At 51.8% G+C, this 26,873-nt stretch overlaps 1 protein-coding gene across 1 annotated transcript in view; it reads left to right on the top strand.

Moving 5' to 3' along the window:
• GALNT14 (polypeptide N-acetylgalactosaminyltransferase 14) overlaps positions 1-26,873 on the top strand; it is a gene marked incomplete at both ends in the record, with an annotated part of 184,068 nt that overhangs the window by 103,421 nt on the left and 53,774 nt on the right. The window contains one exon of the mRNA XM_079792733.1: positions 11,328-11,497. Coding sequence (XP_079648859.1) covers positions 11,328-11,497 — 170 coding nt within the window. The remainder of the gene's footprint in view (positions 1-11,327; positions 11,498-26,873) is intronic.

The following is a 26,873-nucleotide window of genomic DNA, read 5'->3' as shown; positions in this document are numbered from 1 at the left end:
TGTGAACTTGGCCGAGTCCCTTTACCTCCTCAAACCTCAGTCTCCCCTTCAATAAAACAGGGTTCGTCATAGCGCCTGCTTCAGGTTTGTTCTCCGTATTCAATGAGTGACATGGTTAGGACAGAGCCTGGCACAGAGTGAACTCTGCAAAGCTGTTAGTTGTGCTTGTTGTTCTGAGCCGTGTCCAGTGTGAGCGTGGATCACCCGTTCTAGTCTGTCCTTCCCTTGGCTTTCCACAGCTCCCTCCACCTTGATTTCTCCACGGTCATCTTCGCCTGAGTGGCACCCAGGGGAGAGGCGGACGAGCTGCAAACCTTGCTGAACACATTCCTTGTGAGCGTAGCTGCAGGACTGGCCGTTCTAGCCCTCAGAAGCCAAGCCCCAGGAGGCCTGGAGAGGACCCTCCGGGCTGATGTCAGTGGAGGAGAAGGGGCCAGTAGCTGAGCAGGGAGACCTGACAGACGTCAGGCTCCTTGGCCAGGTGGGAGACTTTGGGTCTCAAACAGGTTCAGGCTTTGGGTCAGATCCCCAGGTCTCTCCCCTTGATTGCTCAACCCAGCTTCTGCCCCACCTCCACCTGCATAAAAAGGGGTTAACACGGAGACCACGCGAAGCTCAATTTCCAGCCTTCTAAGCTGGTGATAATCTTAGGCATTATGCTTCGTAAAGCAGTTTCCTTGTCCTATCATTGGCATGTCACTGTGCTCAGACTGTTTGAGATGGATAGAAAAGACCTGCTGAGTCCCAGGAAACGGGTGTTAATAATGACCATTGCTTTCATCACAGCCGGACAGTAGGTGATGGATCCAGTCCCCCCGTGGATGCTGTCAGAGACCCCATTGCTGCCCCCGGCAAGGAAGAAGCGAAACATAAATTGGCTGACGGCAAATGGCATTTTCTCTCCATTAGCATTCAGTCCCCAAAAGAAATAATGGTAGCTGCAGCAATGTTGACGATAATAATATGGTACACACGCATTCTGTTGTGCCAAGCGATTTTTCATGTCTTATCTCTTTTCTGAGATCTCATTCTGCAAAATTGCGTGGGGTGAAGATTAGTATTGTTCTCGGGACAGAGGGAGGAAGAAAGCGACCCCGAGAGGTTGAAAGAACGTGGGGAGCAGAGCCTGGCTCGGGACTGGCTTTCCAGTCTCCAGTTCTCTCACGGCCTCCGTGGGACTGCGGAGAATTACAGGGCCATCCTAGTGTTGTACTTCCCCTTCCCTGCCCAGCTCCGCCCCCTGCTGCCCCGCATTTATTTCTTCCAGGTGAAATTGGCTTGAAATGTGTAAGGAGCCCCTTGGAAGTAGAAAAGAAGTCGCATAGGATGAGCATTTTTCCTTTGGTTTTATTTCCCCCTCCTTTGTCTCTCTTACCCTTCTCCTTTTAATCCATTACCGTCCCTGGGGTACAGAGCGGATGGAAAATGCAATCTGGTGGCCTACAGGCCAAATTAGGCCCAGGGGCATATTTTATTTCATCCAAAGGGAGGTTTCAAGCTGTGTAACTGGCAGTTACTGGGCAGTAGTGGTCCTCGCTTACATTTTGCGTCTCAGTGACCCTGAAGGCATGTTCATTTGTGACCCCTGCTAGATATCTGGGTTCAGTAGGGCCCCTTGAACATTGCTTGCCTCCGTCGCTATTCCTGAGGCTAACGAGCTTTCTGATGATGCCTGAAGATATCTTCTGGCCCGATGCAGGTGAAGGTGGAGAGAGGAGACGGGTTTTAGAGGGAGCCGGCTTCTGTCGCTGAGAAATCAAAGTCTTTTTAGTTTCCTTCTCTTTCTAGAAGTGGCTTCCAGTGGGGTGAGCCTCTGACTACCAGGTCCCATCTCTGTCCTGCTGGAGGCCACTCTGGCCATGTTGTTGGGCCACCCCAGGAGGAGTTGGCCTCCCTTTCTCTTGCACCCCGGCCCTGGGAGGTGCCACACCATCACCCTTACAGACCCGCCCTCCGTCGGATGAGGTGGCCCTGCAGCCCAGCCCGCTCAGCTGTCCACACCAGACACAGCGCGTTTCGGCCTTCAGCCCTGTCCCGCGGGAGCCTCCCTTCCTGAGCCCACTTCTCCCGCTTCTGGTTCTCCTTTCCCGAAGTCCAGGCCCTCTCTTTGGTCCCACCTCTCAGTGCGTGCTGTCCTCCAGGGCAGGCAACCCACCCTCCTGTGCCGCCGTGCAGACCACCAAACCCTCCTTCTCCTGGGCCCCATGTGCGTTCCTGGCTCCCTTCCTCCTTGATCTCCTGTTCCCTGGGTTCCAGAGCTGGGGGGACAGAGGTTCTGGGGGGCCAATGATCAGCTCCAGTCTTTGAACACAGAGAAGCGGGTGTGGAAGAGGATGGTGTGGGTGGGGCCAGCTCTCTCAGTCCTCATGCTCACCAGCACTGGGGGCGACAGGAGACTCAAGATGCCTTTATCCCCATAAAGGAGCTCTGGGCTTCGCAGGTGGTGGTGGGATTTATAGGGCGTCGGGTCGGAAGGGAGCAGACACATCAGCATTCGTGCTCACACACCTGGCTCGGGCAGGGGACCCAGCTGTCTTCCCAGGCACGCTGACTTACACTTCCCTGGCACCCCCCTCTCATGCTAATTAGTAAGCAAATTAGTCTGCATATAGGGTCCAAGTGGTGTGAGTTTCTTTATTTCTATTCCAGAAACAAAAGCTGGGCTTTCTGTCCATTCGGTTAGTCACATTATAGTTTGCAGTTGGAGTTTTCCGGGCAATTATAATTACCAGAACGTCTCTTCCTCCAGAAAGCGTGAGGCATCCCCCAAAGCTGTGTTTGCATGTGGCGTGTGATTAGGATATAGGTGGTGAGCGAGTATATCAGGGCAGTGGTGGGGAGGAGAGCGCCAGGCGCTGGTGGTTCCTGTTGTCAAAGACTAAATGAGACTGAAGCCGGATGGAGAAGAAGCCAGCATTCTAGAAGGCGCTAGCCTCAGCGTCAGAGAGGCCACAGTGATCAGCTCCCAGCATTATCTAGGCACCTGGCTTTCGAGGGAGGGCGGGCACGGTGAGAAGCAAAGTGGGGAAAAGAGACAGAAGGAGGTAGAATGGAAGAGTAAAGTCAGCCCTGCTGATCACATGCTACCGCACTGGGTCTAAGAAATAGCCCTTTCCCCCTCTATTATACGTCCATTTCATCTATCCAACTCTTTAAGGAGCGACTTTCATATAATTAATACTTACCATTAAACTGCAGCATTGAAGAAGCAATTGCCTAATTCTGAGGAAAATTTAAATGTATTAGCAGCACCCGAGATAAAATGAATGCTAAAGAGGAGAGGAAAACCCTGCAGAAGATAAATAGAAAGCCAAGTGGGATATTGACTTGATCCTTCTCCCGTGCAGGGTAATTTGGCTTCTAAAGTGAGTTAGATCATAATAAATTAAATTTAGATTTCTGCACATCATTTAAATAACTCCCCAGACAGAATTGCAGTGAGAGGAAGAGGTGATAATACATGGTGGAAATATTACAATGAAGATCTTATCTAATAATCTGTAATTGATGTGCTGTCCCCAGATGAAGGAAAAAGGATTTTCCAGCTCTTCCCTTTGTCATGAGCTCAGGTGAGCCACGGGCTGGCTTGCCCCTCCTTCTGTGTTTGAGTTTGTCTTGCACCCTGGGGGGCGCCTGTTAGCAGGCCATGCTTTTCCCAGACCATGCACTGTAGGGAGGACTTACAGAGCAGCGGATAAGCTGTCCTCTTCCCTTTAACTGGCCTTCGGAAAAATGAGGTCCGTGCCCAGCTAGGGGAACAATAGAACAGTATAGGAGTGAGCAGATACTTTGACATTCCCCTGTCTGCCCAGTGGGAAAAAAAACTGACCCTGTGGATGAGTGAACCATCTGGAGATGTGGAAGGAACATCAGCTTTGAAGGCAACAATCCTGGGTTAGAGTCTCAGTAGTTAACTATCTATGTGGTTTTTGTGCAAGCTCCTTGAGCCTCAGTTTTCATACCTGTGAAATGGGAACAATCTAACAGGCCCGCCTCCTTCCTAGGGGCAATACAAATGAGATATTTCAGGAAAATCCTTTGCAGATTATACACATTTCCCTTTGGCTGGTTTGGTATTGAACTTTCATCACTGTTAGACGTTTAGTTTCTAAAAGTTACACTGGTTCTTTTTCAGAGAACTTTTGTTCTTTGCTATTTTTCTATTCCCTATTTTAACCATTTTATCTACAGTTATGCTTTATTTTGTATCTGAATTTCCTGTATTTGATGCCCTTAGAAGATAAAAAGTACATTGTTTCTAGCTTCTGCTGACTCCCCCTTACAGTGACTTGTTTCCTCGTGTGTCTGATCAATACTGTTCATTGGGTCTCATCACTTGGTGAGCTTTGTAGGAATCCTGGGAGCCTGAATTGGAGGTGCTTTTCTCCAGATAGGATTTGCATTCGCTTCTGCTGGGAGCCCTGGAATCAGTTGACCTGGGATCATTTCCACCCCCTGCTTGGCCTCAATTTATGGAAGACTCGGGTTCAGATTTGCCACCTTTCCCAGTGGCCTTTCCCCTCCGGACAGCCTCACCTTTCTTTACTTAGCATTCAACCATCATAGCCCTGATTGCCGCAGCCTTATTCTCCCCCAGCTTCATCCCTCCTCTCACCACGAAGACTTTCCTTCTAGAAAACCCAGCAGTGTATGTACAAACACGTTTGTTGTCATTAATGCAGAATCTAGTTGTAGTTTGGCATGAGTTCCCTGGAGTATCTGGTCTGCATGGCGCTAGAAGCAGAATCCCCAGCGGGCGAGGAGCAGGGACACTGGAGGGGTTTGGGGGAGCCAGAGGCTGTGGGCGCACGTGGGTGAGAACTCCAGTGCCACACAGCTGCCTTAGAAACGGGCTCTGTGGGCTTTGAGACAGACACTTCTCAGTGGTGCGAACTTCGGCAAATCTTTTATCCTCCTGTGCCTCAGTTCCCTCATGTGGACATTGGGAATACAATTTCCTATTGCGTGTTGGGCTTATGAGAACGAGAGATAATTTGAGGCCCCCCTCGCTCACGGCTTCCCTGACAAGGGGAGGTGCGGTGGTGGATTTTGTGTGCCCAGTAAGTGGCGGTGTGGGGAAGGGGGAGATGGAGGAGAGCACAGAGGGGATACATGGTGATGGGAAAATTAATAAAATAAAATGGCAGGCATCATCACAGGCCCAGCATTTCCACACAACAGCTTCTGTCTAGGAACCTGGATATCCAAGTTAGACTCCATCGTGACGTGAGCAAGGTCTTCCTGGTCAGACCACTTGAATGGAGGGCTTTGCGGGGTGTCTGAGTTCCTTGATGGACCCCATCTGACTTCAGTTGGCCTAGTTCTCCTTGACCCTTTGGTGTGCTTTTGCATCTTTCTGTGTCATTTTCCCCCCCGAATTGTAAGTATCAGCTGGTGGAACCAGGGAGTGGAAGGCCCGGGAGACACCGTAATTGCCACTAAATGCTTGAAAAGTACGAGAAAGATTAGACTTGTCTCAAATAGCATTGCGGATTAAACCTGGCCCCAAAGGGAGAGATTGCCAGGAGACAGATTCTGGTTCAATAGTAGAAGGAAACTTCTAGAAGCTGCAGTCCTTTGAAGCTTGGAGGGGGCTACGTGGGACCTCTGTGTCCCTGGCTGACCCAGGAGGGATGTCCACTGGACAATGGAATGGTATGCTGGGGTTTCGAACACTCAGTGGATAGTTTAATTATATCATCTTTAAATAATATTTTACGTCATATTTCGTCTTTTTACAAAAGTATTGTTTTATTGATTTCAGGGAGGAAGGGAGAGGGAGAGAGAGATAGAAACATCAATGATAAGAGAGAATCATTGATCGGCTGCCTCCTGCACACCTCCCACTGGGTATCGGCCCCCAGCCTGGGCATGTGCCCTGACCAAGAATGGAACAGTGACCTCCTGGTTCATAGGTTGACGCTCAACTGTGTCACACCAGTCGGGCACATTGTATTTTTTCAGTGGTGACCTTCTCCCTGTGTAGCCTAGCACATTCCCACCTTCTTGCAAGACCGTGACTACAGACTTTTTTTTCCTTGGATGTCAGGAAGAAGCCTGCTGCTGGGAGGAGAAAAACTGCCCAGAAAGGAGAGTGAAGAGCAGGTGGGGTGATGGTGAAAGGGGTACAGACATCCTTTGAGGGAGGGAGATCCCTGAGCAAAGAGAGAACTTGGCTGAGAAAAATGATGGGAAACACATAGGTCATCTTTGAAGAGGACCCAAGAGAGTGGTAGTGAGGCTGTGACGGCCGTGCCACCTCGTGGCTGAGAGCACGGGACCTGGAGCCGGGCTGCCCGAGTTCAAATCCCAGCTCCAGCATGCGCTTCCTCCGTGACACTGGGCAAGTTACTCCGTCTCTCCGTGCTTCAGTTTCCCCCATTTATAAAACGGGGACGGTGCTATCGACATCTATGATTGTGGGGATTAAATGTAAATATTTATGACACATGATAGGAACCCCGAGGTGTGAGCTGTTTTATTATTGGACAAGTTTGAGAAGTTTTATTCGGGATCCGCACAGTTCCGTGTAGGATCGAAGCCTTATGAATAGATAGAGATGTTCTTGTTTAAAGATGCAGAGGGAGAGAATTAGGACAATACAGGAGAACTGGTAGTACCCAGCTGGGGAAATAGGCAGGGGGGTGGGTATGGAAGTAGTGGGAAACCGAGGCACTTCAAAACCGAACAGAAGGGAAGCCTTACACCCGTGGTTCCTGAGCCAAATATCAGCTTGAAAGCAGAGTGAGAGAAAACAGGCCAGGGAAGGGCGGAGGAAAGGGAAGTCGAGATTTCTCTTGGAAGCACGTTGGGTGGGAGCAACTTAACAGATGTGCTTTTGAGCTTTCGTTTTAGGTGCCAAGCTGTTTAAGCTGCGATCTTGGCCAGGGGTTTGGCTGACTTAATCAGATATTTTCTATTTAAAGGGTTGTTTTCCATTTGTGGCATCGTACTTATCATCTGGCACCTCCCCTCCCCCACTCTAGAATGAATAAATTATGGTTAGAAAGCTAAGTGGGGGCTTGCTCGGGGGCACGGGTGGTGGTGAGGGCCACCCAGGGGTGGGCACAGTGCTGGGGCGGCGCCCGTGGGGGCGCCTGGGGGTGTGTGCTCATGTCCTGGAGGAGGATCGCTTCTTGCACTGGGAAGGTGTGTGAAGGGCTAAGTGCCGTTCAGTTGCTTTCCTGGATGGTCACGTGAGACAGGAAGCAAGTGGGTACGATGCACTGCACTCTCTCTGGACCCTCAGATGCTGGTCATGGGGCCTTGAATTGTGGAGCTTGGAAGCCAACCCCACACTGTACTGGAAGTACCTGGGGCGTCGGTGACCCTTCAGAAATCCCAGGAGGCCCACAGCAAGTCTATTCTGGGGGCAAGCAGGAAATGAGTGGCTGACCTTTCCTATGGGCATGACCCCAACTGACCCTCAGGGGGGTTCTCTGCCCACTCACCCTCAGCAGAGAAGATGCCCCTCATTTCTGTCCATGAGAAGACAGAGCAGACCATGGCCCTGGGATGCTCTGGGAAGGATTCGATCAGCTGGCCCTTCGCTAACTAGCTGTCAAGCTTGGGCAAGCCACTGGACTTCCATAAGCCCACCCCTCCCTGTACAAATGGGCTTGTGTGCGGATTTGGTGACAGTTGTGCAAGCTGCTTTGTAAGACAGAAATGGCTGGCGGGCCGGCGTGGCTCAGTGGTTGAGCATTGACCTATGAACCAGAAGGTCACGGTTCGATTCCCAGTGAGGGCATATGCCCGGGTTGTGGGCTCAGTCCCCAGTGTGGGGCATGCAGGAGGCAGCCGATCAATGATTCTCTCTCATCTTTGATGTTTCTCCCTCTCCCTTTTCTCTGAAATCAATAAAAATATATTAAAAAACAAAAACAGTAATTGCCATTCAAGTGGTAGTGGTTTAATTTTAAACACAAGTTCACCATTATTTAATATGTCCAGATATTGTGATAGGAAGCTCTCCCTCCCTGCAGGGTGTTCCCCCCAGTGGATCTCAGAGCAGAAGAGTGTGGCCCAGCTCTGTACAGGTGACCATTTGTGGGAGTAGGCTCTCCTCCCCCCCCACCCCCCACCCCCTGCCAAGGACAGCTTAGTCCTGACTGCTCGGGTCATCTCTCTTGCCAGCTTGGCTGCGGCTCTGGCTCTAGGCTCTCCAGGGGCCAGAACCCTACTGAGTTCTCATGGCAGCATCTCCAAGGAGGCAGATCCTGCCAAGGAGGCTTAACTGCCCCGAGGGTGGCGATTGCCAGGCTGAGCAGGTCACCAGCCTCGTGCCCTCTTGGCTCTGGGCCTGGTCTAGTGGGAACAGAGAGGAGGGGATGAGGCCAAGAGGTTGGCTGCCTGCCCTCTCCCCCTGCTTCTCTCGCTGATGCTGGACCCATCTATCCGGGCCCCAGCAGGGCCCCCGTTCAGGCTGCCCTTCCCACCAGGTAAGTTTACTGAGGTCACCTCCCAGTTGGCCTCCTGCGGTAGCTCCCTTCCCCCCACTCCATCCCGCCTGTGGCCGGAGACATTGTCCCCTGACCTGCTTCAGACAAGTCCCACTGCGTTCGGAGTTTTCTTTCACTCCTGCTCTCTGCCGTCCCACTCTGGCCTCCCCGTTCCTGAGTGCCATTCCCTGAGCACATTTTCCGCCTCCAGGCCTCCCTGCCTTGTATCTGGATTTTCACTGCACACGTATTTCCCTCCCCATCTCCCCTTACACAGAGTAAAATTCCTGCCCAGCCTTCCAGCTCTAGCTCACTTGACACTTCTTCCAGGAAGCCCTCCCACTTCGCTCATGCCTGTTAGAGGCGTCACAGGCGTCTTCGTGCATGTCTGCAACACTGCCACCCCCTCGAGGGCAGGGGCCTCCCATCTCTCCTCGCCCCTCGGAGCACAGAGCGCTGTGGCGCCTTGCAGCATATTAGAGAATTGCAAGGAATCAAATCAGAAATGAGCCAGCAGGAGGTGGATCAGGACCCCATGGTCCTTGCCAGGAACCTGGGAGGTCGGGACGCCCTGCGGTGAAGTTCCAGGCACAGGTGACAGCTGTCAGGCTGTGACATTGCACAGCACAGGCTCGGGAGTTTCACACACACCCCCAAGTTCCCCCTCTGTAGCAACAGTATCACAAGACATGAGTAAATTCAATTATTGGATAAAAATCACTGATTTCTAAAGCTTCATTTTGTGCTATTAGCAGGAGAATGCTGTTTGAAAAGGAGATAACGAGAGAAAGAGAGATCAATTACCAGATAAGATCGAGTGGCTCCCGAGGTACATGTGCACACTGGCAAGCGGCCCCTCACCTGCCACGTGCGGGCCAGACACCTGCACTGCTGTCTGAGCACCTGCTCCGGGCCTCCGGTCAGGTTCCCCCAGTGAAGAAGGGCATCCTGGTTCGTGTTGGGAAGGGCGGTACCTGGGCAGCTTTGGATACCTGCACAGCAACTAGGCTCTGTAGCACCTGAATGAGCATCTCATCCTAGGTACGATGCCAGACCCAGGGCCCCAGCGGTCTCTCCCCTCCCCCCCCCCCCCACTCCCCGCTGGATTCCAGGTCAGACCCTGGTCAATAGGTTCTTCCCAGAGACTCAGTGTTCTTTTGACTTTGATGTGCCTAAAAGGTCTGAGCTTGGTTGGATACCGACTGGCTGTCACCTCGGGGTGACAGAGCCAGTGGTGGACAAGGGAAGCATGCAGCTGCCGAGGCCCTGAAGCCCGCACCGCCTGCTGGCTTTGCAGAAAGGCTCTGTTGGCTGTGAGGCTGGTGTGGGTGGGGCAGATGAGACAGCCAGGGCTCTAGCAGGAGGCCTCCCCTCCTGGTGAAAATCTTCTCTCCTCCTCTGCTATGCAAATGCTCTGGAGGGCACAGGAGAATGAGCCCTGCTGTGGGCTCTGCCACTCTCCACCTGGGCGACCTCAGACAAGCCGGTCACCTCTGAGGAAACCTTGATTCCCGACTCAGTGCGGAGGGTTTGGGGGAGGATGAAATGAGATCATGAATAAGGGAACCACCTTCTACCTTCTAAAGTGCTGTCTCCCCATATGGTGAGGGTTAGGACTTGCTCCCCCATTGGTGCTTCTTAAAAATAATCACAGCCCTGGCCAGTGTTTCTCAGTGGTTAGAACACCGGCCCGTGCACTGAAGGGTCATGGGTTCAATTCCCAGTCAAGGGCACATACCTGGTTTGAAGGTTCGATCCCCGGCCCCAGTCGGGGTGCATGCGGGAGGCAATCAATTGATGTGTCTCTCTCCTTTTAAAATCCTCTAGTACTGATGTTTCTCTCTTTCTCTTTCTCTCTTTCTTCCTCCCCCTCCTCCTCCGCCTTCTCCTCCTCCATCCCTTGCTCCTTTCCACACTCTCTAAAAATCCATAGGAAAAATATCTTCCAGTAAAGATTAACCAAAAAAATAATCACAGATTCCTGGGTTGGAGGAAGAAAGGAACACATAGGGTGTCTGTCCAGTGGGTAGCACACCATTCTATTATTTATTTATTTATTATTTTTAATCCTCACCCAAGGATATTTTTCCCATTGCTTTTTAGAGAGAGTGGGAGGGAGGAAGGGAAAGAGAGGGAGAGGGAGAAGGAGAGAGAGAGAGATGTGGGGGGGGGGATAGAGGGAGAGAGAAATATCGATGCGAGACACATTGATTGGTTGCCTCCTACATGAGGCCCAACTGGGACCAGGGACTCTTAACCTGTAACCTAGGTACGTGCCCTTGACCTGGAATCGGCTGCTTGATTCCCTTTTGTGTACGGGCTGACATTCTAACCACTGAACTACACCGACCAGGGCAGTAGCACACCACTTTACATGGATTGCCCACTTTTCGTCACCGCCTTCCTATGGGAATGACAGTCATTGCGTACCTACTACGTGCCATCTACTGTGCCCGCAGTTTCAGTCATGTGTTCTCAAATGACCCTGGAGAGGTGGTCTCTGGAGTCCGGATGCTAAAGTTCATTTCCTAATTGTGGGATATTGAGCAAGACACTTAGCCAGGCGAGGCTGTTTCCTTGCCTGCATTACGGGAATGTGAGCAATATCCATCTCCTAGAACCTCTATGAGAAATACGAGAGGCCACGTGAGTGACAGTCCCAGCACAGCACCTGCTGTACAGTGCTCAGGAAACAGTAGCCGCCCTTATGGTCGTCTGTTTATTCTGTTGCTGAGAGTTTTATCAACGCCCCACCTCTGGCCTCATCTTTGAGCTAACCCTTCCCAGAACAAGCCTGGTCTCCGCGGTTGGGCACTGACAGACAGACGGAGGGGCTGGTAGAGGGCCGGGAGCCATTCTCACAGACTTCCCGTTCATGTCACACAGATCTTGGATGCTGACTGGGATGACCTGTGGGACCAGTTCGATGAGCGGCGGTATCTGAATGCCAAAAAGTGGCGCGTGGGTGACGATCCCTATAAGCTGTATGCTTTCAACCAGCGGGAGAGCGAGCGGATCGCCAGCAACCGGGCCATCCCGGATACTCGCCATCTGAGGTATTCCTCCTTCTCTGTCACTCTCTCCCCCTCCCTGTAGTCATGACACGTCAACAGCAGGCTCGCTTTGTGCAGTGCCCGGTGCCCAGTGCTGGGGCAGGCAAGCCATTTGTTGCCAGTTGGTTGCTAGAGGGTTTGCGTAGGATGTGGTAATTCACACGGTCTGAGCTGCTCGTGGTTGTGAGAGGGTGGGAGGCCCCTTTCCCCGGCAGCAGGGACTGGAAGTCCCTCACGGAGACCCAGGGGATGGACTCTACCTAGAACAGCCCCTGCTGCTGGCCTGAAAGCTTCTTAAAGTCAGAGTCTTTTAAAACCCCCTAGCACTGATCCTGGTCCTTGGTGTCTGATAGAATTTTATTTGGATATTAGGCTATTGATTTCCCTGAGCAGAGATTACAGATAGGAGAACAGGGAAGAGGGAGGGGACGGAATGCTGAGGAGCCCCACTGGGTCTCAGTCTGGTGGTGCCTCTCGTGTCCGGAGTCCAGATGCCAAGCCCAGAGGGACAAAGAGACGCCTCCGGGCCAGGAAAGGAGCTGGTGCCTCTGGGTGAGAGCCGCGGGGGACGTGCCCCTGAATGCTCTCCCCTGCGGCAGGGAGGCCTTGGGAATTCCCTGAGCGGGCAGGCACGCAGAAGACCCCGGGCAGGATGAATTTCTCTGTTCACCTCTTCTGTGATCTGAGAAGCAGAAATGAGAGAATTTTACAAAGGCCAGGTGTCTGTGGGGTTTGAAGAACTGAGCCTGTCCCCAAAGATCTAAGTTCCCCTGGTCCAGTCCTGGGCTCTGCAACTAACCCAGTGAGTTCCATCTGTTCAGTAGTGTGATCTGCTGGGATCACAGCAAGAGGAGGAGGGAGGTTTCAGATGAAATCCAGACACCCTTTGGGAAGACGAAAAGGAAAAGCGTACGAGCCATATGTCATCCTCGGGACACTAACCTTGCCCTGTGGGAGCTGGGCTTGTGTTACTCAGAGCATTTCAGACTTATGGATCCTAATCTGAAAGAGCAGGAAGGGGAGAGGACAGGGGATTGGGAATAAGGGCAAGCACCTGGGACTCGGCAGTCATGGCAGGGGTATTGAGCGCCTACTGTGTGCAAAGCCCCAGGCTAGCACTGTGAGAGGCCACCAGTTGGATAGGCCATCTCCAGGCTGAGTGGTAAAGGGCTGATTGTGCCCACATCACTTTTGTGGGGTTGGACGTTCCAGAGACTGCCAGCAAAGCCTGGTGCTCTTCCCTCAAATGGGCCCCATTGCAGGGTGACCTATCTATGGGGTCTCCCACTTCCGACCCTTGCCTCCCAGGGAACCTGTGTTCATGAGATTGAAGTCACCAGCTATGTCCCGAATCCTTCCGTGGTTCCAGCCTCCCCGCTCTGTACTGACTTCTCCCTGCTTTGATGCCCGAAGGCAGAACCAAGCAGAAGGCAGTACAGCCCAGGGGTGAAGGATACAGACTCTGGGATCAGGTCACCCTGTTTCCGGCCATGGCTGTGCCGTGGACTTAGCTCAGGGAATTCACCAATGCCTGGCTTCTCTGGGTTGCAACTTCCTCTTTTGAAAAATAGGGATAAAAAAAACCCCCACAATAATGATACTTACCTAATGCAATTTTTGTAAGGATCAACTAAATTACATGTAAAGTACTTACCTACTCCATAGTAAATAGTCAAAGCATGTCCATTGTAGTCATAGGAAGATCACTAAGTTGTCAGGAGTGGTGGTGGGCAGGGAGGGACAGAAGAGAGTTTCAAGGTTGAGTTCAATGCTAGAGAAATGGGAGCGGTGGAGTCAAACCCATACATATGGGCGTGGAGTGTGGACATGAGCATGAACCTCAGCTGTTTTCAATCCAGGCCTCCTTAGAAGAACCACATGGCAGCTTTTTAAAAATGCTGATACCCAGACTTGGACCAGCTAACGTCTCTTGTCTAAGCTCCCCAGGTGATTCTAATGAGTCAGGTTAAGAACCACTGCTCCAGGTAGGTATTTCTCACACTCAAATAGGCAAACGAACAAATCATGTGAGGAGGTCGTTTCTCTCTGATTCGGCAGATCTGGGGTAGGGCCTGGGGTCTGCATTTCTAACAAGCATCCTGGCAACGCTGATGCTACCAGTCCTTGGGATGCACTGTGAATAGCAAGGACTCAGAACAACAATTCTCAAAGTTGGTTCCACAAACTAGCAGCCCAACAGCAACTGGCATCATATGGGAACTAGTTAGAAATGCAACTAGTTCCCAGAACTACGGAATCAGAAACCCTGGGGGTGCAGACTAGCAACCTGGGACTTGACAAGCACGACAGGTTATTGTTCTGACGCCCGCTCAAGTTTGAAAACCACAGGGCATCGGCTTATTCTTTGTGGATCAGATGAAGTCTGTGGGTGGCCTGGTCTAGCTGGAAGACTCGGGGTTTGAGTAGAAAGGAAAGGCCCTGGAATAAGGCCACCAACCTCCCCACGTGCTGCAGCCCTCTCCCTCCATCCAGGTGGCAGGGCTTCCGTCTCAGGCCATGTGCAGAGCTTTGGCTTCTCTGGTTCCATCCTTCTTCTCCCCCTTCTCCCAGTCCCTTCAACCACAGAATCTCTACGTAGCCATCCTCCAGGCAGCTGGCATCACCTTCACCAAGAAGCTCCTACTGTGGGGCCACTCCTGGACAGATAGATGGCCATTGGTTCACACTGGACCCCGGGCTCCTTTGTGGGACCCAACCCCATGGATATAGGCTTTCCTCCCACTGGCCCACTTTTCTATTCCCATCATGCCTTGCCTCTAAGGTTGTCCTAGTTATGACACCAATTGCCCTCTAGGGGGAATGATATTTGACAACATCCTCGGTGCCTGTTGTGTGATAGGAATTCAGTAAATGTTGTTGAACCAATAATGAAAGGGAGAGTACTAGAAAGAGTGGAAAGATAATTTACTTCCCCCTCCCATCTGCCATATGTGCAAAGAGGAGACGGGAGCTAAAAGACGCCTCTTCCTCTTATCCTTCCATGCTCAGGGTATTCCGATGAGGGATCTGGAGAACAGAATCAGTTAAAGGAAAAAGGCTTTTTCCCTGAAAAAGTTCTCATTACTGAAAAGAGAAGAGTGAAGACACAGCCTGTGGGAGGGGTCTGAGCTTATTACACTTACTTCCAATTTTCTTACCACAGTAATTGGATTCTGATTTATAGGATGTGTTTGGACAGCGCCTGAAACAGAGAACTATTAGCTGAGCATTAGAACAGTGCTTCGGAGATGGCAGGCGCTGGGTGAACTGCCTGGGGATCCAAGATGCAGCAGGTGGGGTGAGGACAGGGAGAAGGAGGGATATGCAGGGCAGGTTTTCACCCAGCAGGCCGCTGTGCTGATCAAAAAGCCTAGTGCAGTAGTCGGCAAACTCATTAGTCAACAGAGCCAAATATCAACAGTACAACGATTGAAATTTCTTTTGAGAGCCAAATTTTTTAAACTTAAACTTCTAACGCCACTTCTTCAAAATAGACTCGCCCAGGCTGTGGTATTTTGTGGAAGAGCCACACTCAAGGGGCCAAAGAGCCACATGTGGCTCGCGAGCTGTGGTTTGCCAACCACTGGCCTAGTGCATTGCAGCATGGAACCCCTGCACACAAATCATGGTGTGATGTCATGTGATGTGATAGGAGAAGCCCCAGAGAGGCCAAGGGCTTACGTTCCTTGTATGGAGTAGGGCAGAGTTGCCATTTTTCCCTTGGGCCTTTGCCCCATGGATCCCGCGGCTTAAGGGGTACACGGGGTGGCAGTGAGTGAGCACGTACCCAGGGTCGTTTGGAAAGTGCATCATTTCCATTGGATCCACTATTCATTCCCCCTTTGGGGTTAACGACCTCCCCTCACCCACCGCACCCCTTCTATAATGTTTGACATTTTCACCTAAAATTGCGACCTGATGTCATCATTGGCCTTTAGACACAAGTTTGGTGTGGCTGGGTATCCCCTCTCCCCAATTCAGGCCCTGTGAGAGGAGTGGGGATGAGGTAACCAGCAATGGCCTTCCGCACTTCCCTGCTCCTCTCCTGGCTGGGTCTTCTCATCTGTAGTTGGATTCGAAGCCTCATCATTCTGTAAGTCACCACACAATTGTAGATCAGTTCATCTTCCCATGTTCGGTCTTCCCCACCCAGATATTTACACATATTCACACACTGCTCTTCCAGCCTGCCTCAGGGCTTCCTAACCCTACATTTTCCCGCTAAGGCCCACAATTCTGTTCACACCGATAAAAGCTTTAACTTCCAGGACACTGCCTGGGTCCTGGGGGGCCACAAGGAGGAATAAGTCGTGGCCACCTATGTTCGGGAGCGGGGGGGGGGGGGGGTAGGCCATAAATAACTTACAGTGTAAGGAAGAGGCAGCATCTAGCTGGGGTGAGTCCTGCTGTTTATGAATCATTGACTGACCCCACAAACACTCTTTGATGTCCTGCCCCTGCCCCCATCCTGGTGACAACAGCTGGATCTGCCATCATCCAAGTAACACATAAGACATCTGGCTGTCAAGAGGCCCTTCCATGGGGGCACACCTCTCTAAGAGGGAGGGAATATTTTGATGAAGCAAATGTATATTTTTGCTGTCGCCCAGCAATACTTATTACGGGGTTGCTTTGATTGCAGGGGAGCAGGCAGCAGGGTGGACTGAGCCCGGGACCGTGGCTGGAAGGAGTTGGGGCTGGGAAGCCCCATGAGGTCACCTCCTCCTGGCCCGGCTGCTGTGCTTGTTCCCCTCAGTACATTCTCCTGGCCTTCGCCCAGCCCAGCGCCGTGCTAAACGGTTCAGACAGCGGGATGCCTATTGCTTGCCTAGAGGGAAAATTCCACACTTCAGTACATCTCACTGGGAGGACATTTTTCCTTTGCTCCTTTTCATCCTGGGCAATGAAGGAGCGGTGGCCCAGCCTGGCCTCGCATTTCCCCCTCCTTGTATTTACTCGGTTGGAATGGCTGCCAAAGATCATCATCATTTCTTTCCTTGTACTCGTCACTTAGCCGTAATAGGATAAAAATCTTTATGGCTGGAGCAGCTAAGGATAAAAAATGTTCATATTCCCTCAGACTCAAGGCTGTTCCACCAGCTCAGCACAGAGTTGGTGATGCCACATCAAGGTGGCGGGGAGGGGAGGGGGAGGGAAACCCATCATAGACGCTTAGTGTTTGCAAACGAGCTCCCTGTCTGCTGCATCCCAGCCCCTCCTGTGCACCGTTTCTTAATACAGGAGTTTGTGAGCCTGTTGGCAGCGGCTCTGAGTGCACTCCACCCCAGAGCATCTCAGCCTATTGGGGAGCTTTGGAAGGGGGCAGCGGGAAGAGTTTCTGAACATCCTGGAGAACTGTGTCTGCTGCCCCGGGCAGCTGTTTGAGCGCCATCAGGGGCTTGGAATGGGTCCTCACCAGGGTGGGGGCAAGAAAGACCACAGAGGCCCTAGCTGGTTTGGCTCAGTGGACAGAGCGTTGGCCTGCGGACTGAAGGGTCCCAGGTTCCATTCCGGTCAAGGGGCACATGCCTGGGTTGTAGGCTCAATCCCCAGTAGGGGGTGTGCAGGGGGCAGCCAATCGATAATTCTCTTTCATCATTGATGTTTCTCTCTCTGCCTCTCCCTTCCTCTCTGAAATGAATAATATATTAAAAAAAGAAAGAAAGGAAAAAGAAAGACCAGAGGCTGAGATAGTAGGTACCTCTGGGCCAGGATTCCTTTCATTCCCAATCCCCTGGGTCCTTACTTACTGCCCCTCCCACCACTGCCTGCTCTGTGAGTTTAAGACAAATTTCCCCAAGAGGCAACTCAGCCTTTGAAAGGGGACCAGTCAAGAAAACCTGCTGATGAGAAGTCATCTGTACAAACCTCATTCATTCATTCATTTTCCTATTGATGTGCTCATTCATTCGCTCAACACATGTATTGAGCACTAACCATATGGCAAGCTCTATGCTAGGAATTGCGCCCCACTCCCCAGGAGCTCGGGGACTAGTGAGAGAAATGCCTTGGATTGCGGGATGATGTACGGGAAACTTGGGGTCATGTTATGGCAAAGTTTTGAATTCAGGGCAAGGAACTTAAGAGTTAATTCCGTCAACATTGGAATGCTTTGACGTTCGTACTGTCATTGCCTCATCATCGTGATGGTATCAGAACTGGTGAGCAGGAATTCTTCCTGGGGTTGTGTCTCATGGAATCGAAGAATGAAGCCTCGGACCAGGGGCATTCAAACAAGGCAGGAGTTTATTGCAAACAAACACAGGCTACCGGCTCGGGAGGGGGCTTTAAATGGGTGCCGCATTCTGCTCTTCCCCTTAGAGCTGCTAAAGGCCCACTCTTTGTCTGTCTGTGCGTTCTCTGATTGGTTCCTGGCCTTTTTGAAATATTTTGTTTTGCACTTGCAAGAAAAACATCCTTGTTTCAGAACACCCTGTTATTCTGCTATCCCAGTGGTCAGCAAACTCATTAGTCAACAGAGCCAAATATCAACAGTACAACGATTGAAATTTCTTTTGAGAGCCAAATTTTTTAAACTTAAACTTCTTCTAACACCACTTCTTCAAAATAGACTTGCCCAGGCCGTGGTATTTTGTGGAAGAGCCACACTCAAGGGGCCAAAGAGCCGCATGTGGCTCGCGAGCCGCAGTTTGCCGACCACGGTGCTATCCAACCTGTTTTTCTGTCATCCTGTTTCCTGCAAAACACATTTTTTTTGTTTGTTTTAGCTGGCTCCACGATTCCCCCTTCTTCCACCCCTTACCCTATCTACCTAATTCTGCTTTAACGCCTTTCAATGACAATTCCAAGAGATGCCCTGAACAGCACACTCCTGCCAGCACCACATTCTGAGAGCTTCTGCCAGGGGATGGGGACAAAGGTAGGACTGAGCAGAAGTGTGCCAGGCAGCAGTGATGTACCCCCCTCCCAACCCCAGGAGACGGGTGGGCAGCAATACAGTACCTGCTTGGCTTGAACTGAGTGCTCACCCTAGGGGTACAGATTAATGTGGGATCTTGGCTGCATCCTCAAGGAAGAGGTATTGGGTCTTACACTGGGGAGTTTGTTGTAAGGTGAGGGGGAAGGGATGAGAAGCAAGAATTGGTCCTGGAGGAAAAGGAGCTGTTGGGGACCTAGAAAAGGGGTCTGTCCTCCACCCCCAAACTAAGTGCTAGGTTTCAGGATTGAGCACTAGTACTGGCCGTGGAGACTTCGGCAAAAGAGCAAGACTACTAGCAAACTAACTACATACCTAGATAAGGAGATTCAGGATCAGAGAGGTTAAGGGACTTGTCCAAGGTCACATAGCTAGTCAGTGCTTGGCTGAAACTCAAAATCAAGTTTTCAGATGCTAGGTATTTTAGTGTCCACCCAAAATTTATACACACTTTGAATGATTATAAAGTCAGTGTTTATGAACATACAGTTCATTTCCAAAATTTAAAAGAATCTACAGAAATGAATAATTTTTTTTGTCAAAACCTGTTTTTAAACCGATGACCATTCTGGTCCAGGCACTGCTGATAACTCGAAGCAATGGAATCACAAACATCAAGAATCATTTTGTTTGATATTTGTGCACCTTCAGTTCGTGAACTGTTGCTGGTTTTGTACCATAAACTTGACATTTTATGTATTTCCGTAAAAACAGTCTCGTGCAAGCATGTCAAACTCAAAGGCTAACACAGGACAAATAAAGGAGGCATGTGGCTTGTGGGCCACGAGTTTGACATGCTTGGTCTAGTGGCACGTTAGGATAAATGTTCTTTTTCAAAGCTTAGTCTGGCTTCACCCGTCATTTCAATTCAGTTAAACCTGAAAAGGAGTTAAAAATCAAGTGAGTTATCAGCTGTTAAAGTGTGTATATATTTTTGGGACACTTTGAATAATTATAAAGGCAGCGTACAACTTCAACTGTGTTCTCAAATTTCCAGTAGCATTTTAGGGTGCATTTCCTTTGTTCCAAAGTTTTGACTAAAAAGAAGGAAACATCAATTAAGCTATCAGCTATTAGAATGTGTATACATGTTTTGGGGACACCTGTATATTATCCTGTCATAAGCATAAAACTATTACGTCCAAGTTCGCTGAGTGTGTGTGTGTGTGGCTTGTGCTTGTGGGACAAGGAGAAGAGATGATGCATGAAGATTCTGAGTTTCCCAGTTAGGTAGTTTGATACTTCTATTTTAGCTTTTAGCTTTGCTTGGAGGCACAGATACAACATATATCAATTAGCTTTTGTCAATGGTCTTTTCCGGTGTTCTGTCACCAAGGCCAAGTTCTAACTGGGCGGGTAACCCAAGGAGAACCTGTGCCTTTGAAAGCTACGAAACGGCCTTAGCTCTGGGGGCAGATTTCCCTTCCTCCTCCCCGGGTTTGCCTCCTTTATGACACATTGCCTGAGGAAAGAGGCGGCGGAAAGACGTGGAAAGAGATAGAGAAGTAAGCTCATTGCCCAGGATGGAAAGCTGATTTGGAATTCAATAATTCCCATGAAAAGGGCATCCTGAAAATTAGCGAGTATAAGGCTATTGGGGATTTATCAGGAGACACGCACTCCACACGCTTGTTTTCGTGGAGCGTATATTTCCCAAGTGAGCAAATGCCCCAGCCGGGTGACTGGGAGCTGCCCTCGTGCCCTCCAGAGGCCACCAGAACCCTCCCCGCTGTGGGTCACCCCGGCGAAGACTGTTCCCTTAAGCTAGCCTCGGAAATAAGCCCTCGCCCAGGCGCTCAGGGCCGGTAATGCCAGGGGAAGGCGGCGGAGGAGAGGCTGGGTTTGCACTCTGCATTCTGGGATGTTGTCTTCAGCGCTATGGGACTGCAGGGTGGCTGGAGTGCCCAGGGGAGGAGAAGGCATTGTGGCTGCATAGTACTCCTTTGGGTGAATATATTACATGTATGTATCTAGTCTGCTGTTAATGCTCATTTGGGGTTTTCCGAGTGGGGCTCTTATGAACCAAGCCGGAAGCCTTTTAGTCTGTTTCTCTTCTGATTGTCTCAGCAGCGTGATAAAAGGAGTGGGGATGGGGGTGGGGGGGGGGGCGGGGGGGGGGCCCTAGGCTGAACCTGGGAAGACCTGCGTTCTGTCTGGGATATCGCCAGACCCTTCAGCAACCTGCTGCCCCTGTCCTCCTGTAAGAAGAGAGAAGTGGCTCAGAGATGGTTATTAAGGTCACTTCCAGCTCTCCGCTGGTTGAAAATACTTCTGCCCAGAAGGACGTGTGCGAACTGACTTAGGAGCTGAATCCGATTGGAGGCTATTTCCAGCTGCGTGACTCCCCCAGCTCAGCGCAGCTCCCCTCCCCCACGCCCTGGACTAACATTTCCCTTCACACACCTCCCTGCCCCCACAGGACACGAGGACCTGCCAGACCATCATCATTGCCGCCGTGTCCACTCCTTCCTTCTGCAGCCTCCCCTGCACCCTGGTGCCTGCCACCCGGCCGAGGTCAGCAGACCCCCTGGCGGCTTAAGATACAAATGTAAGCTGGTGTGACACGGTCTCCGCTTATCGGAAGGCCCAGGATCTATTAAGCACAGAACAGCAGAGCTGTTTGCTCCCGGAGTCGGCACATCACGCGGAGGGCAGCCTGCCGGCACACTGGTGACCTGCCCGCAGTTTTCACTTGGAATAAGGAGCTGGCACGGGCGGACTTTCCCCTTTAAAACCCAGAGCACTGCCGCGTGCGGCTACCATTTCCCCCAGGGCTCTAGAGAGCCCCTGGCTTGGTGCGACACGCCACACGGCCTCCAAGGCCCGAGGGGAACGGAGCCGGAGTCCTGGGGATCAGAAGAATCACACCTTGTAATTAGGTGAGCCTTTACAAAATGCTCTCGCATCTCTGGCTTCCAGTGTCCTCAGTAGCCCTTGGGGTGAGGGGTCGTCACTGTTTCACCAGGGAGGAACCTGAGGCCCAGGCAAGGGAACTAGTTGGCAGGAGACCTAGCTGTGTGAGTGGGGAGGTAGCGCCTCTTCCAGTTACTACCTGGTCTTGACGTGCGTGACTCAAACTCCCTGAGCCTCGGTTTCCTCAGGGGAATAATAATGGTACCCGGGTTGCTGTGAGGGGGCACATCCACAGTCCGTGTCAAAGGCTGACACAGTCTTTGTCCTCGAGTGACACTGGGTGACTGTGTTAGCTGTGGTGATGAGCAGTCAGTTGGTGTTGTATTGGGATCAGCGTTAGCACACAGGCCCTGCCACGTCTTCACCGCTCCGCAGCTGTGGGTAAACGCGGGGTGAGGGGCGGGGCGGAAGGGTGACAGCTCCGGAGGGGAAGGGGTGACGTGCGTGAGTTTGGAGAGGTCCCGGTTTAGCACCCTGTCCCCTGTCTCCGAGCTGGGCTGAGCTCCAGGAACAAGGCAGGGCAGGGTGGAGGGAGCAAGGCGGGCACAGAGCTTCCTGCCTCAGCCTCAGCTCCCTGCACCAACGCTTCACTTGTGCCTGGATGTCACACTTAACTTTGAAAACCGGAAGGCAAAGTAAGTGACGAGGCAACTGCAATGCCAGGCCTGGTGCCATTCGTACTTTGAAGATGCTGGGGAGAGAAGCCAAGGCCAGCAGAGGGAGTGACGGGAGGGCGGGGGCCAGGAAGCGCAAAATGTGTTTGATGGGAGATGAAAAGAGCAGAGAGGAGATGACAGCTGTGGGCGGGAGAAGATGTGGCGGGGAGGCTGGCTGCGGTGACAGACAGTGGGATGGAGCCCTGCCATCAGCGGGGGCCTGAAGGCGGTGGCAAAGCTGACTGAGGCTGTGTGATGTGGCGGGAGAAGGGACCCGAGGAGCCAGAGAGCAGCCCGGGTTCCAGCTGGGCTAGCGAACACCCCTGGTGGTTATCATTGGTGTTTCTGATGTAACAAGAGGAAACTCATATATTTGATTGGAGGTTATTGTATCCAGACAGCTCTCACCCTCTGCCCTCGCCTGACCCTCACAATGACCTTGAAGCTAGTCAGAGCAGGCATTGTTCCATCCTCCTGCCTCCCCACTCCTCCCTGTCTCTCCTTGATTCATCAGACAGATACATGACTTATTCCTTCCTCGAGCCTCTCTGAGCCTGCCTGGATCACCTCTCGAGACAGCAAGTGCCCACGTTGCTCTCACCGGCCTCATCTCAGAGCAAGCCCTGCCGTTCACCCTTTGACCTCAGCCCAAATCCTTGGAGTCCTATTCATCTCTTACCTCATTTTGTTGAGTCTACCTCCTAGATAGCTCTTGACCCCTGACCTTGCCGCCATGCTCATTTGCTGTCCCCTCTCACCTGGGTGACTGCAGCAACCCCCAGCTGCCCTCCTACTTGGCTCTGGCCCCTCACTAGTTCATCCTCCACACCTCCTCCACCAGAGCTTTCCAAAGGCAGACACACCACTCCTCATCCAAAACCTTCAGTGCCATCAGCTCACCCCTCCTCTGAAGGCATGTCCACCCCAGCCATGCCCGTGGTTTGCAGCTGCCTGCCTGTCCCCGAGGGTTCACGCCTCCAGATCTTTGCTGCTCTCTCAGTGCAGGTCCTTGCGCCTTTCAGGAATCCAGCTGGCGGGGTCCCCTCTCCAGGGAGACCTCTTGTCTGCTCAGGCTAAGTTCTGTACCTACTCGTCACTCCCATGCTTCCCTCTCAACAGCATCTACAGCCCAAGTTGCAAGCATCCATCTGCTTTCCTCTCCCCTTGGAGGCCTTGAGCAACTTGGGACAGGGATGCTGACTTATCTCTGTGTCTTCCTCCAGAGCCTCACACAGTGCCTGCACCCAGACTCCTCACCAGTATCTGCTGAATAAATATGAACTCAAACTACCTTCTGAAACATCAGGGTTAGGGAGTGCAGGCATGGAAATGAATTCTCAGAACAGAGCTGGAAATCTAATCACGGGAAATTTAAAACCGCATTCACTCAACTAAGAATTCGCTGTTAGCACATAAATCTAAGACCATAACCAGCCAATTTTATTGAGCAAACTATCCCCCTGACATGTGTTAGACACCTTATATATGTTCTTTCAGTTAAGCCCCCCAATAACTTTGCTGTGATCCTGGTTTTAGAGATGAGGAAATTGACCCCAGTCAGCCGAGTAACTTGCCCAGAGGAACTACAAGTTGAAAAGGGGCCCCTGCCCACAGGGAAGACAGCACAGCAATGGGGAAAGGGGGTGGCCCCAGGCAGCCCAGGAGAAGTGCAGTGGGAGTAGCCGAACTTGGGCCGACAATGCACAACAGTTAGAATGGAGGCAGCCTTGGGAAGGAAACTGGCAGGACGGGAGGTAGGCGTGTGGAGGTTGTGGCCTGGGTTTGCAGGGCCAGAAGGCTCAGACGGAGGGAACTGTGTGGCAGGGCTGGGGGGTTAACCTGATGGTGGAGGCCTTGAGATGTGGGCATGGTTTAGCTTCAGGTAACTACTGACGATAGAGAGTTGTGTGTAGAGGTGCAGTATGAAGCTTAATGTGGAAAATGGGGAGGAAAGGGATGGAGGGGAGAGCCTGCAAGGGAAGAGCAGTCAGGAGGCTGGTACTGTCTGGCAGGCCGAGGGAGAGAGACTAAAAGGAAGTGGTGGTGACGAATTTGGAGTAAATCTGACTCAGGGACGGATTGATTGACCAGAGGGGCAGGAGGGTGTGGGAAGCCTTTGTCCTTTACTTTCCCACCCCAGACCTGCCAGAGGGGCACACCGTTGTGATGTCCTGGAGAAGGTGACGTGGACACTTGTCCCTTCCAGGCCATTCCCGAGCTCAGTGTGCTCGGTCTGTGACATCCCTGGAGTCACTAGGCTGCAAGGCTTATCTGAGCTGCTTCCGCTTGAGGACCTTTCACCCATTAGGCAAACGGAGGGAATGACTCTTCCCTAATGCTTCAGCGGGAAGGTCTGCAAAATACCAGGAACTAGCTCCGAGACTGTCAAGGGGAGACATCGTTCTTTAGCAGGTGATGGATATCCCAGATTCGGGATTTCCATCTTTCCAGAACCTCCTAGCAGGAGGCCTTCAAGACCAAAGACAGAGAGCAAGGTCAGTATGAAATAAGGGTCTGCGAGCTGGTGAGCCAGATGACCGACGGGGCCCTTCTAGTGGAACGTGTGAGAGCACAGAGCTGGGAGCCAGGCCGTCTGGCTTTACACCGAAGCTCTGCTGCCCACTGACCGTGACCTCGCAGTCTGCTCCACGAGAGAGGAGGAGTCGCAGCACCTACCGCAGAGAATGACTGTGCAGATTTACAGCCCCTGAAGAATGCCGGAGACACAGCCAGGGTTCAATAAATGTTATCTATTATTGCTACTGAGGAATGTGATTCAAGCAGGGCTGAAATAAGACTTGAAGGAGCCCTAGTCTCAGACACTGAGAAATCTTCTTTAGGAAACATTTCACAAATAAATGAAGTTGACCCTCCACCATGCTTGGGGCCCAGCCAGGCTCAGCATTTGCCTTTTGAGCACACTCTGCCCTGCATGTGCCCACACCTACGCACATGCACATGCGTGCGCGCAGCTGCCTTCTGGGTGGTGCTTGGTCGCACCTAACACAGGTCCTGGTGGCGTCCCCAGAGAAGCCTCTTTGCAGCCTCCTGAGGGCAGCTCATCTTCCCACCACACGTCAGGGTCCCGCTCACCTCGAAGGGGCTGGTCCGCATAAGAGGCCAAAGTTAGTTAGTTGTCTGGAAAAACCAAGGGGCCCTGGTGCAGACTGCAGCAACGGTCATTTCTAGGAGGTCTCAGTGCAGCCACTGGTGTCTGCGTCCTGCAAGTCAGGAGAGAGCCCAGATTGCACATGGCAACATGGGCAGCAGAAGAGCCTGAAAAGACATGGGACCAGAGAGTGGAAAACCATACCGGCTCGTTAGCATCAAGGACAGAGTTGGAGCTGCCAGAGCCAAGAGTGGAGATGGCGGGTCTTCTGGGCTCAGCATCCATGCTGTCTGCAGAGGGTGGCCAGACAGGCGCATCCTTAGTGGAACAAACCCTGGATGCCATTTGGTGAGTTAGTGCTGATGTGACCCAGGGAGTTGGGGGTGAGGGAAAGACTATGACAGAGGTTTTCTTAAAGTTAAATTTTACAATTTAAAGGGTTTTAAATTATCCTGAGATTGCAGCCTTTTCTGGTATTTAAATACCCTTTCTTTTATGAAATAATGATAGTAGATGATGGGGTTTTTATAATATACTAGAGGCAAGATGCATGAAATTCATGCAAGGGGCTTGGCCCTCACAGCCCCCGCTTGATCCGGAAGGTCTTCTGCTATTCAGCTGTCAAATCTAATTAGCATATTTTGCTTTTATTATTATAGACTAGAGGCCCGGTGCACGAAATTCATGCACGGAGGGGGGGGTGTCCCTCAGCCCAGCCTACATCCTCTCCAATCTGGGACCCCTCGAGAGATGTCCGACTGCCCGTTTAGGCCCGATCCCCAGTGGGATCGGGCCTAAACGGGCAGTCGGACATCCCTCTCACAATCCAGGACTGCTGGCTCCCAACTGCTCGCCTGCCTGCCTTCCTGATTGCCCCTAAATCACTTCTGCCTGCCAGCCTGATCACCCCCTAACCACTCCCATGCCAGCCTGACTGATGTCTAACTGCTCCCCTGCCAGCCTGTTTGCCCCCAACTTCCCTCCTCTGCCGGCCTGGTCACCCTTAACTGCCATCCCCTGCAGGGTTGATTGCCTCCAACTGCCCTCCCTTGCAGGCCTGGTGCCACCCAACTGCCCTCCCCTGCTGGCCATCTTGTGGTGGCCATCTTGTGTCCACATGGGGGCAGGATCTTTGACCACATGGGGGCAGCCATATTGTGTGTTGGGTTGATGGTCAATCTGCATATTACTCTTTTATTAGATAGGAGGATAGAGGCCTGGTGCGTGGGTGGGGGCCAGCTGGTTTGCCCTAAAGGGTGTCCTGGATCAGGGTAGGGTTCCCTTGGGGTGTGGAAAGGCCTGAGCAAGGGGCCTGTGGTGGTTTGCAGGCCAGCCAAGCTGCTGGTGACCCAAGCAGAGGCCCTGGTATCTGGAATTTATTTTCCTTCTACAATTGAAACTTTGTAGCCTGGAGCGGAGCCAAGCCTCCTGCTGGATCTGTGGCTGCCGCTTGGATTTGTTTACCTTCTATAATTGAAACTTTGTATCCTTGAGTGGAGGCCTGGGCCTGCCAGAGTGTGTGGAAAGCTTAGCTTCTTCTGTTGCCGGGGAAACCCATGGTAGCCATCTTAGCTGGGGTTAATTTGCATACTCGCCCTGATTGGCTGGTGGGCGTGGCTTAGCTGGTGGGTGTGACTTATGTAGTGGAGTGATGGTTAATTTGCATATTATCCTTTTATTAGAGAGGATTCTTTCCTGAAGAGTGAAATGTTGCAAGCAATGGTCTCTTTTTAAAAAATATATATATTTTTTATTGACTTCAGA

The sequence above is a fragment of the Cnephaeus nilssonii genome, assembly GCF_951640355.1.
Source record: "Cnephaeus nilssonii genome assembly, chromosome: 15".
Lineage (NCBI taxonomy): Eukaryota > Metazoa > Chordata > Mammalia > Chiroptera > Vespertilionidae > Cnephaeus > Cnephaeus nilssonii.
The sequence above is the reverse complement of the archived record's forward strand: the minus strand, read 5'-3'. Positions and strand labels throughout refer to the sequence as shown.